A 10762-nucleotide genomic window follows, 5' to 3' on the forward strand; every position below is an offset into this window, starting at 1 on the left:
AAAAAAAAAAAGAAAAGAAAGAAAAGAAAAGAGAGAAGGAAGTGATGTCTTTGTTCTTTCTTCCCCCAGAGCTCTCTGAGTGTCAGGGGAAGCTCCAGGAACTACACAGGCTCCTCCAGAGCCTGGAGTCCCTGCACCGAATCCCTTCAGCCCCTGTTATCCCCACACACCAGGTAAGATCCAGGGGGACACAGAGGGTCCTGCCCAGAGCCCCTGATCCCATCACTTCCCCAGGATGGGTCCTCTTCCTCCCACATTGCTGCAGTTTCCTGGAGAGCCATGTATCACCTGGTTTCCTCCCTACTCCTGCCCCACGTCCAAACCATGTCAAGGTTGTCTCTGCTCCTTCCTCCATGCCCATGCCTCTGCCAGGGTGGCTGTCATCTTCCACTGGGATGTCAGTTGTCCCTGTCACCTTGCCTGGCTGGCCATACTCTGTGTGCTGGGTGATTTACGCCCACCTCCATGGTTCAGGAGGCCATCTGCCTCTCCCAGGCTGTGATGGTTACTGCTCCTTTTCTCCACCCTGTGAGTAAAATTGCCCCCACCTTGACTTGCCAGGCCTCAGTGACAACCGAAAGACCCAAGAAGGGGAAACGGACCAGCCGCATGTGGTGCACCCAGAGCTTTGCCAAGGACGACACCATTGGACGGGTGAGGTGGGGTGTGGACCTCTCATAACTGGGGCAGGGTGCTCTGAGGCGGCCGGCCCCATCAGCCCTTCCCCTTCACCTACAGGTTGGTCGTCTCCACGGCTCTGTTCCCAACCTGTCTCGCTACTTGGAGTCTCGGGACTCCTCGGGCACCCGTGGGCTGCCACCCACAGACTATGCCCACCTTCAGCGCAGCTTCTGGGCCCTGGCTCAGAAGGGTAAGTGATGCTGGGAGGGGCTGATGGGGGTGGGCAGGAGTGAGCGGGGCTCTCACGGTCTGCCCTGCCCCCACAGTGCACAGCTCCCTCAGCAGCGTCCTGGCCGCCCTCACCACTGAACGGGACCGACTAAGGGACATGCACCAGGGCTCAGAGTTGTCAAGGATGGGGGTGAGGCCTGGGGGACAGGGCAGCTGGTGGGGGGATAGGGCTTGAAGCTGAGGACTGCCAGCCTCGGGTCCGATTGCAGATCTGGGTCAGGGTAGGGGGTTGGCAGAGCGAGTCTCTGCAGAGATGAGGCAGCAAGGTGGGGAGGACCTCATCCTCTTGGCACCGTGTCCCTTACCATCTCCCTGCAGGTCTCTGAGGTCCCCACTGGCCAGAGGCGCCTCCACTCACTGTCTACCTCCTCAGACACCACAGCAGACTCTTTCAGCTCCCTCAACCCTGAGGAGGTGCGGAGCCAGGGTGGGTTGTGGGGGCCTATTCTCCTGTGCCTTCTCTCCCAGAGGAAGCAAAGGCCCAGGGCAGTGGGCATGGTTGGTTTTTAGTCCCAAAGAGAGCCCACAAATCCTGGCTCCATTGTCTTTCCCGTAAGGTCTGCGGCAGCCCCATCTCAATCATTGTGTAGCAATCAGTGTGCAGGGTGTTTTCACTTTTAATTCCAAGTCCTCTGGTGCAGTGATTCTCATCCTCAAGATGAGAAAGCTGAGGCTCAAAGGATCTAATGGATAGGCTCCGGCTCCTGCCATTGTAGACTGGCTGAACTGGGACTCAGGCTCTGAGCACAGACTTGGAGGCTGCATTCCGTGGGTTCGAATCTGGCTCCGCTGCCTGCTGGCTTTGTGATCCTGAGCCTCAGTGTCCCAGTCTGCAAAGCGGGGGTGATAATTGCACCTACCTCACTGGGTGGGTGTCAGGGTTGAGTGGGTTAGTGCACACAAAGGGCTTGGAGTGGAGCTCAGGGTCAGGGGCAGGCAGTGTAAGCAGTTATCCTGGAGCCTGCACCGGTCACTCCCAGGCCGGGGCTCGTTCCACTATGCCTTCGTGTCCCGCTCGCTCCCCGCTGCCTCTTCTGTTCAGTGTCTGACTCAGACAGCAAAAGTGTCTGTTTATGCCTCCCTCTCAAGGGAACTGTCAGGCAAGGGGTGCCCTGCCTGATCCCCCGGCTCGGCCCCGGGGCCTGACCTCCATCTGGCTGCTCCTACAGCAAGAAGCTCTGTACATGAAGGGGCGCGAGCTCACCCCCCAGCTGTCACAGAGCAGCATCCTGTCCCTTGCTGATTCCCACACGGAGTTTTTCGATGCCTGTGAGGTTCTCCTCTCCGCCAGCTCTTCTGAGAATGAGGTGAGGGAGGAGGGAAGCTGGCAGTGGGGGGGACCTTGGGAACAGAAGGGTGGGGTCCACAGAGACTAGAGGCCATAGAGTCCTCAGCCCCTTCTCACCTCAGCTGCTGTCTCTGGGAATGTGTTGGGTTGTGTGGTCCTGCTCAGAAGTCTCTGCTGAGGACTCTTCTAAAGGAGTTTGACGTGTTCATCCCCACTGGGTTCTCCTGAAGCTACTGCCTCAGGCCCAACCCCAGTCATCGTCATGCCTCTGTCTCAGCTTTAGCGCTCCCTTGATGCCCTCTTCTCAGTCCCTGAATCTCAGCAGTCCCTACTTTCCCTTCTCTCTGTGTCCCGCCAAGACTCTGTGTTCCTCCCACCAGCTGCAGCACCAGGCCCTCCCCTTCCCGAGGTGGCTGGGCATGCTCTGTGATGTGATGCCAGGCCTCCCGGGGCAATGTCCTAGGGCTCAGAGCCCCCCCAGTACATTCTCTTCCCTTCCCACCAAAGGGCTAGCTGGGCAGATTCTTGCCAGGCCCTAGGCACTGCCCCGCTGCCCAGGGGGAGGCCCAGTCTGCCCGGCCTGTCATCTGTCCTGGCCCAGGGCTCAGAGGAGGAGGAGTCATGCACCAGTGAAATCACCACCAGCCTGTCTGAGGAGGTGCTGGATCTCAGGGGAGCTGAGCGCTGTCAGAAAGGTACCAGCTGGGTCGGCAGGCAGGGAGGGGTGGGAGGCGGGCGGAAAAACAGGGTTTGTCCATAGCGGGCCCATGCAAAGGCCATCCTTTGTGGTGACTGACAGTAGCTTTGGATGCTGACCCCAGGAGCTGAGGAAGGCCAGGTCATGAACCGGAAAATGTTCCAGGAACAGCTCTGTGGGGTGGGTCAGGCTCAGGCCTTGGGGCTGGCCTCCATAGCAGCAGGCTCGCCTAGGGCCTTGGAGGGAGGCGAGAGACCCCACTTTGCTGCTGTTAGCAGTGTGGCTCTGGACCTGTCATTTTACCTCTCAGAACCTATTTCCTCATCTATAAGATGGGCTGGATAATCTGCACTCTGATGTCTGCTTCTGTGTTTAGAAAGAGGACAAAAGACAAGGGTGAGGAGTTGGGAGGGGCTCCTGGGCTGCAGGGTTTCTGGCAGTGGGAACCGTCCGCACCTTCGCATGGCTCCCAACCCTGCCGGCCAGCTCAGTCCTGGGACCTCGTGAGCAGTTAGAGCCCAGTCGCCCTGCCCTGCTGTGAGTCAAGACAAGGGCTAGGGGGCGAGGACACCCACGAGTGCCCCAGGGGCTAGGAGGCAGCTCGGCCCTGGACTAGGCTGTGGGCCTGCTGTGTCCAGGGTGCCTGGTGCCCAGATGGAGAGTGACGTGGCAGGGCGGGCCCCAGGGTGGTGTGTTCCAGGGAGACCCATGGGGCCGCCCCGCCGTCGCTGCCTGCCTGCGGCCAGTGGGCCTGGGGCTGACGTGAGCCTGTGGAACATTCTTCGCAACAACATCGGCAAAGACCTCTCCAAGGTGTCCATGCCGGTGCAGCTCAATGAGCCACTCAACACACTGCAGCGGCTCTGTGAGGAGCTGGAGTACAGCAGCCTCCTGGACCAGGCTAGCCGCATCGCCGACCCCTGCGAGCGCATGGTACCTTCTCTCCATCCTCCTCCCCGGGGCCCTTTCTCCCAGGAGATCCTGGCCGGGCTATTCCTTGCTGCTGAAGTTCTACTCTGAGATCCCATATCTTGCTTGCTTGGGTTGGCGGCCCCATCCTCAGGGCCCTGCACCTGCCTTGCCCGCCGCAGGTTTACATCGCAGCCTTTGCTGTCTCGGCCTACTCCTCCACATACCACCGAGCTGGCTGCAAGCCCTTCAACCCCGTCCTGGGGGAGACCTACGAGTGTGAACGGCCTGACCGAGGCTTCCGCTTCATCAGTGAGCAGGTGTGGCCTCAGGAGCAGAGGGCTGGCCTTGGGTAGCTGGGGCCAGAAGGGACTGGACTTTGGGACCAGAGCTGGGGCAGAGGGATCAGGTCTGGGAGAGGAGCATGGGCAGTTGGCTCTGTGCTGGGCTCTGCGGTGCTCCTGGCCCATGTTCTGAGTGCAGCCATGGGATCCCAGGAGTTCCACCTGGGGCTCATGCTCTAGGGGCCAGTCTGGGCTCGGATGAACTGGAGGATGAATTGGAGAGAGCTGGGAGTCCAGTGGCTGAGGAGAATGGGATGTTCCTTCCAAATGGTGTACAAGAATGCATGGAGCAGGCTTGGGAAGGATAGAGATGGGGCTGGAAGACAAGGTGGGCCAGACCCTGAGGAGCCCTGCCAGTGAAGGGAAGGAGGCTTTGGGCTTTTGTATGAGCATTTAAAAATCCTGTAGCCATTGGCACAATGGAGGATTTGAGGCTGGAATGGGTGCTCAGAGTCGCAGTGTGCAAAGCACACTTGGGTGGCGTGTGCCTGGCTGGCATAGGCCGACGGGGTCCGTCTTGTCATCTCCGTGGAGCTGATTCAGCCCTGCGCTTAGGCCGTGGTGTGTTTAGTTCAAGAGCTGTTTATGCACCGCCCCTGATAGGGCCTGGTGCTCAGCAGGGTACTCTCATGTGTAGGGGTTGCGGAGTTGTCGGTGAGAGGTAGAAATCTGGGCAGCTTGGTCTGGGGGATTCAGTGAGTGCATGGCCAGTTAGTGAGGTGGGGAGTGTGTGTGGGCGCACACCGTCTAAGTGGCTTGACTTCCGCTGGAGATGTCCAGGAGGCTCCGGAGTCGCTGGCCTGGAGCTCCTCCCAGAGCACCAGGTGGCGCTAACAGGTCGAGGAGTGGCCAGCTTAGAGGGAGGAGGACGTCACAGGAGGACTGCCCACTGTGTCTAGGGAGGAGGGCAGGCAGGAGTGCTGGGGAGCCCTGAAGGGGCGGGAACATAGGTCCCTGGGACCTGGGGGGTGCCACTGGCTTCCTGCATGAGGAAGGTTTCCAAGACAAGGTGGGGACAGAGACTGGATTACAGTGGGCGTAGAGTGTAGGTTATGAAAAAAATAGAGAAAAATGCAGACTATTTTCAAAAAAATTTTACCATGTGGGACAGGGGAGAGAGATGGCAGCTGGTGGGGAATAAAGGTCAAGGCAGTTTGTGTGTTTGTTTGTTTGGATTTGAAGTGTTTTTGAAAACGTGGTGAAGATTCACACAGTACACTTGTGCGTACAACAAAAAATAAGCCTCCGTCTCATCCCCACACTCTGAAGGGACTACTGCTACCAGCTTTTGGGATTCCTCCCAGAAATATTTTACGTGTATGTGAACAAAGATGTGTGTGTCTAGAAAAGAAAGGTTTGCTATTTTTTAAGGTGGAAGAAACAGAAAATCTTTATATTCAGAGAGAAAGAGAAATAAAGAGGGAAAGACTGAGGTGCAGAAGGATGAGGAGGAGGCGGGAGCCTGGGGGGCATCGAAGGGAGCAGGCTGAGCAGAAGGAACCCCCTCCCTGACCCACCTCTGTTCTGCGGACCGTGGGAGGCAAATGAGGTTTAAAGGGCCTGGCTTGTGTCTAGGTCCTCAGAGGGGGGTTGGGGGGGTGTTGAGGCCCCGCTACAGAACACTGTAAAATTAGCAGTTTCTTAGTGTGGATGTGGGTCGTGTCTGTGTTTTGGCAGCAAAGTCAGAGTCAGGGGTGCACAGAGGAGGCCAGAGCTGGCATTTCTGGCAAGTGGGGGAGGTAATTGAGGGTACCAGGTGAGAGAGCTGTGAGGGGCATTATGAGGCTGACAGACTGGGAGGGCAGTGCAGTTGGGGACCTGGGCGTCTTGGCTGGATCTGTGGGCGACAGGGAATGCAGAGAGGCGAGGCAGGCAGGCTGTGGGATGTCAGAGTTGAAGGCTCCAGACGTGGAGCCATTTCAAGTGGGGACAAGGACAAGTGTTTCTAAGGGTATGTGGTGGAAGTTGCAGGGTGATGATCAGCTTTGGGGTGGGTGGGGGAGATGGTGTGGAAGAGGGTAGTCAGCGAGGGCTGGGTTTCAGGCAGCGCGTGGGGCGGAGGCCCTACCTGTCAATGTTGCAGGGAGCTTTTCAGGCTTGAGCAGGGGTTCTGGAGGGTGCCATAGACAGGGCCAGCCAGGGGAGCTCCCGAGAAAGAGGGAGGGAGAAGGGAGAATACAGGAGCCTCATGGGAGTAAGAGAGGATGATGGATTTGGGAGGCGGCCAAGGGTGATAGGGACAAGAGACCTGGAACTAACTTGTCTTGTGGTACTCAGGGGAACTGAAGGTGGGAATAAGGGACTTTGGGGTGCCCTGATGGTGCTAGGGGGCAGCATCAAGAGAACTTCTTTGCGTTCCGAGGTCTCCCACCACCCCCCTATATCGGCCTGCCATGCGGAGTCTGAGAACTTCACCTTCTGGCAAGGTGAGGAGTGGAGAGCGGGGGGCTGGCCCTGGGCCAAGGGAGTGCTCTCTGGCCTTATCTCCATTGTTCTGTCTCCCTCCCCAACTCAATGCCAGACATGAAGTGGAAGAACAAGTTCTGGGGCAAATCCCTGGAGATTGTGCCTGTGGGGACAGTCAACGTCAGCCTGCCCAGGTAGGATTTTCAGGCTCTCAGCAGCCAGGCCCAGCCACAGGCGGTCCTTCAGGCTGGAGGGACAGGCGGTCCTTCAGGCTGGAGGGGGCGTGACCTTAGGGACAGGATAAGGATGGGATAGGAAGGTCTGGCCTGCAGCTGCTTGCAGTGGGGTGAGTGACTGCAGGTTTTGCACCTATATTTACAGCAGTTGGCAACAGAGAAAGATGAAAAGCCTTAGAACATAGTAGAGCTGGAAGGGCCTGTTGAGGTCATCTGACTCAGCGGCTTCCACACTTTTTGGACCATGACTCACAGTCAGAAATGCCTTTGAGACTTCAAGCCAACGCATACACATACACGCACACAGAAACCTAAATTGATCTCAGGACTCGTGGGTCACCGGCAAAATTTGAAAAACTCTCATCTAGCTAATTTTACAGGCAGGGGACTGAAGCCAGGAAGCAAAAGGGTATTGAGAATGGTTTGGGTGTTGTGGGAGAGATCCTGGATTTTGGAGTTGGAAGCCGGGAGTTCTGCCATTCGATAGTGATGCACGTTAGCCAGCGTAATTAGTGGTGGTGCCAGCCCTGCAGTCCCAGCTACTGGGGAGGCGAAGGCAGGAGAATTGCTTCAACCTGGGAGGTGGAGGTAGCGGTGAGCTGAGATTGCGCCACTGCACTGCACTCCTGCCTGCCTGGGCAACACAGCGAGACTCCCAGAGCAAGAATTTGTCTCAAAAAAAAAAAAAAGTGATGTAAGCGGCAAAAAGACTTGATACCTCAGAGCCTTGAGCCTGCTTGCCTGCAGCACGACAATAAGAAGTAATACCTGAGGAGTGAGGATTAAGCAGGATAATGGATGTGACTGTACCCAGGGTCCCTGGCGCCCAAGGGCAGGACACTTTGTGTGTTTTCAACCCCATTTCTTAGGCACTCGGGAGCTTTCTAGATGAGTGGAGACGTGTTCATTGACCACGTTGTGTCAAGGCTGCTCTGCCTTGTGAATAGAAGTCATCCTTCACTGCAGAACTGAGCCAGGACCCCAGGGTTCCTGTCACACCCATGTGACGTGCTCCAGCAAGACAGGAGGCCCCTGACTCACTTGTTCTTGGGGCCAGCCAGCTGCCCTTCCATACCTTGTCTTTCTCAGGTTTGGGGACCACTTTGAGTGGAACAAGGTGACGTCCTGCATTCACAACGTCCTGAGCGGCCAGCGCTGGATTGAGCACTATGGGGAGGTGCTCATCCGAAACACACAGGACAGTTCCTGCCACTGCAAGATCACCTTCTGCAAGGTGCACATGCCAGCCTGACCCTGCCCATCCACCCCTGGCAGCCTCGGCCTCTGGAGGTCACCCTGGCTAAGGGGGAGGGGACACCTCTCTAAACCCTGCCTTCCCTGTCCCAGGCCAAGTACTGGAGTTCCAATGTCCATGAGGTACAGGGCGCTGTGCTCAGTCGGAGCGGCCGTGTCCTCCACCGACTCTTTGGGAAGTGGCACGAGGGGCTGTACCGGGGACCCACGCCGGGCGGCCAGTGCATCTGGAAACCCAGTAAGTGGAGGGGTCACAGAGGGCTGGCTGAGGCTAGAGCGGCTCAGGCCCCGTTCACCTGCCCCAGCCCCTTGCCTTCCCCCAGACTCAATGCCCCCTGACCATGAGCGAAACTTCGGCTTCACCCAGTTTGCCCTGGAGCTGAATGAGCTGACAGCAGAGCTGAAACGGTCGCTTCCTTCCACTGACACGAGGCTCCGGCCAGACCAGAGGTCAGTGCCGCACGGGCACCAGCCTAGAACCACCTGGCTCACTCCTTCCTTATGGGTTTCCGAGAACCACAGAGCTGGGGCTTTGTCCTTCCTTCACTGAGTAGCCTCAGAGAAATGGGGCTTGTTTAGGGGACAGAGCTGGGCAGGGTCAGAGGCCTTGGGATTGGGGGCCCCTGCAGATGGGCAGTTCCACTGAATTCGATCTGGATCCTCAGGTACCTGGAGGAGGGGAACATACAGGCCGCTGAGGCCCAGAAGAGAAGGATCGAGCAGCTGCAGCGGGACAGGCGCAAAGTCATGGAGGAGAACAACATTGTCCACCAGGCTCGCTTCTTCAGGTGCCTCGGCCTTGCCCTCTGCCCTGGGTCTCCCCAGGAGCCCTGCTTGGAGCAGGGCAGGCATGGGAGGCAGTGCCTTAGGGCCCTAGCCTGCCTTCTAGCTGTTCACCCTCACCGCCACCGCCTTCTCCCACCAGGCGGCAGACAGACAGCAGCGGGAAGGAATGGTGGGTGACCAACAATACCTACTGGAGGCTGCGGGCCGAGCCAGGCTACGGGAACATGGATGGGGCCGTGCTCTGGTAGCCTTGGCCCCGGGGGCAGGAGGCTCTGGTTACTCGCTACTCCTGCCCCCACCCGCTACCACGGACACATGGGTGAGGCCAGGCTCCCCCCCAACTGCCCTTGAGACCAAAGGGGCAGCCCTGGTCCTCTCTCCCCTCTGCTGGCCAGAGGGGCTGCATCTCAGCCCACCTGTACCCCACTGTTTGGGGTGAGAAGCAGAATCTATCTTCCCCAATCTCCTTGCCCCAGACAATCAGCATGTAAGACCCTTCCTGCTTCACCATTTCCCTTCCTGTCCCTTTGGGGTGCTTGGGGAAGACTCCGGCTCCCAGGATCTGTTCCCCATTTCAGTGCCTTCCTAGGACACAGGGGACCTCTTGATGCTCCCCAGGCTTTCTGTGCCCAGGGTGCGTCCCCGGCAGTGAGGTTGCAGTGAGTGAAGGCGAGGAGATGTTCTCCCCTCCCCTTCCCTTGCCCATCTCCAGCATCTTCTTCCCCTCCCTGGCCCTGCAGGGCCTTCTCCATCTCCTTTTGGTTGGTCCCTGGCCATCCCTCCTGTCCTGGATCCCTTCTCCCTAACTGCAAAATGCCTGCAGCTTCCAGCTCCTTCGTCCCTGATCCTCAAGTGGTTCCCTCCTGTCTCAGCTCAGCGGATCCCCCAGAGTGGAGGAGTCCTCTCCATGAGGAGGGGAGCAGCCCGAGGTGCCTGGCCTCCAACCCACCGGCAGCGAGTGCGCAGGTGTGAGTGTAAGTTCACGTAGGAGAGTGTGTGCGTGTGCACCTGTGCCCTGCTTGCAGGCGAGCAGGGCTCCTTCATGTAGCCCGGCCTTCCCCCTGCTGGGGGTCCACCACATCGCTGCTCTTTCTCACAGTCTGCCTCTGATGAGGGCGAATTGCTATGACATTCCAAGCTCCAATAAAGACTGTCCCAGACTTTGGCCTGTGATCATTCATTGAATGAAAAACACATGTGCTCAAGGTCAGTGGAAGGTCCACAGCCAGTGTCATGGGTAAAATGAATTTTGTCCCCCAAGGAATGTTTCTAGCCCTCAGGAATGCACGTGTGACCTTAGTTGCAAATAGTGTCTTTGCAGCTATAATTCAGTTAAAATAAGGTCATATTGGATTCGGGTGGCTCTATTCCAGTGGCTGGTGTCCTTATAAGTAGAGTGAAATTTAGGCACACAGACGTACGCAAAAGAAGACAAGTGTGTGAAACAGACACACGGGAGTTGGCCACGTGGAGACGTAGGCAGAGATGGGAGCGAGGCATCTGCAAGCGGAGAGTGCCAGGGCGGCTGGCAGCCGCCTGAAGCTTGGAGAGAGGCGGAGAGAGATTCTCCCACTGAGCCTCAAGGAGGAGCCAACCCTGCTGACACCTTGATTCCAGACTCCTGGCCTCAGCTATGACAGAATACATTCCTGTTGCTGTAAGTCACCCAATATGTGGCGCACTGTTACAGCAGCCTGGAACTGAATACAGCCACCACCAGCCTGAGCCAAAAGCTGAGTTCATCTTCCCTCCTGCTTGATCCTGTCACTTCAACCCCAGGGGTCTCTCTGCACTGGCCCCTTCTCTCCATTGCACTGGCTAAGCTGAGCCCTCATCGACGCTTGCCTGGACTGTTGGCAGTGGCCTCCAGGGCGGTATTTCTTTCTTTCTTTTCTTTTCTTTTTTTTTTTTTTTGAGATGGAATTTCATT

The 10762-nt window shown here is 57.6% G+C and overlaps 1 protein-coding gene across 5 annotated transcripts in view; it reads left to right on the plus strand.

Moving 5' to 3' along the window:
* Positions 1–9997, plus strand: part of OSBPL7 (oxysterol binding protein like 7) — a 15871-nt gene extending 5874 nt beyond the window's left edge. For 2 of the 5 annotated variants that reach the window (XM_017497046.2, XM_017497049.2), the window contains 16 exons: positions 70–173; positions 562–654; positions 739–871; positions 948–1042; positions 1231–1326; positions 2082–2219; positions 2802–2895; positions 3583–3830; positions 3989–4126; positions 6513–6576; positions 6672–6750; positions 7882–8026; positions 8140–8284; positions 8352–8496; positions 8712–8834; positions 8972–9997. In XM_017497046.2, the coding sequence (XP_017352535.1) occupies positions 70–173; positions 562–654; positions 739–871; positions 948–1042; positions 1231–1326; positions 2082–2219; positions 2802–2895; positions 3583–3830; positions 3989–4126; positions 6513–6576; positions 6672–6750; positions 7882–8026; positions 8140–8284; positions 8352–8496; positions 8712–8834; positions 8972–9080 (1949 nt within the window). In that variant the 3' untranslated portion in view covers positions 9081–9997. Of the gene's footprint in view, positions 1–69; positions 174–561; positions 655–738; positions 872–947; positions 1043–1230; positions 1327–2081; positions 2220–2801; positions 2896–3582; positions 3831–3988; positions 4127–6512; positions 6577–6671; positions 6751–7881; positions 8027–8139; positions 8285–8351; positions 8497–8711; positions 8835–8971 lie in introns of those variants that run through there. The other 3 variants (XR_001816020.2, XM_017497047.2, XR_001816021.2) reach the window with 3 other exon arrangements.
* The last annotated feature ends 765 nt before the right edge of the window (positions 9998–10762 follow it).

Source organism: Cebus imitator, unplaced genomic scaffold (assembly GCF_001604975.1).
Source record: "Cebus imitator isolate Cc_AM_T3 unplaced genomic scaffold, Cebus_imitator-1.0 Scaffold228, whole genome shotgun sequence".
Lineage (NCBI taxonomy): Eukaryota > Metazoa > Chordata > Mammalia > Primates > Cebidae > Cebus > Cebus imitator.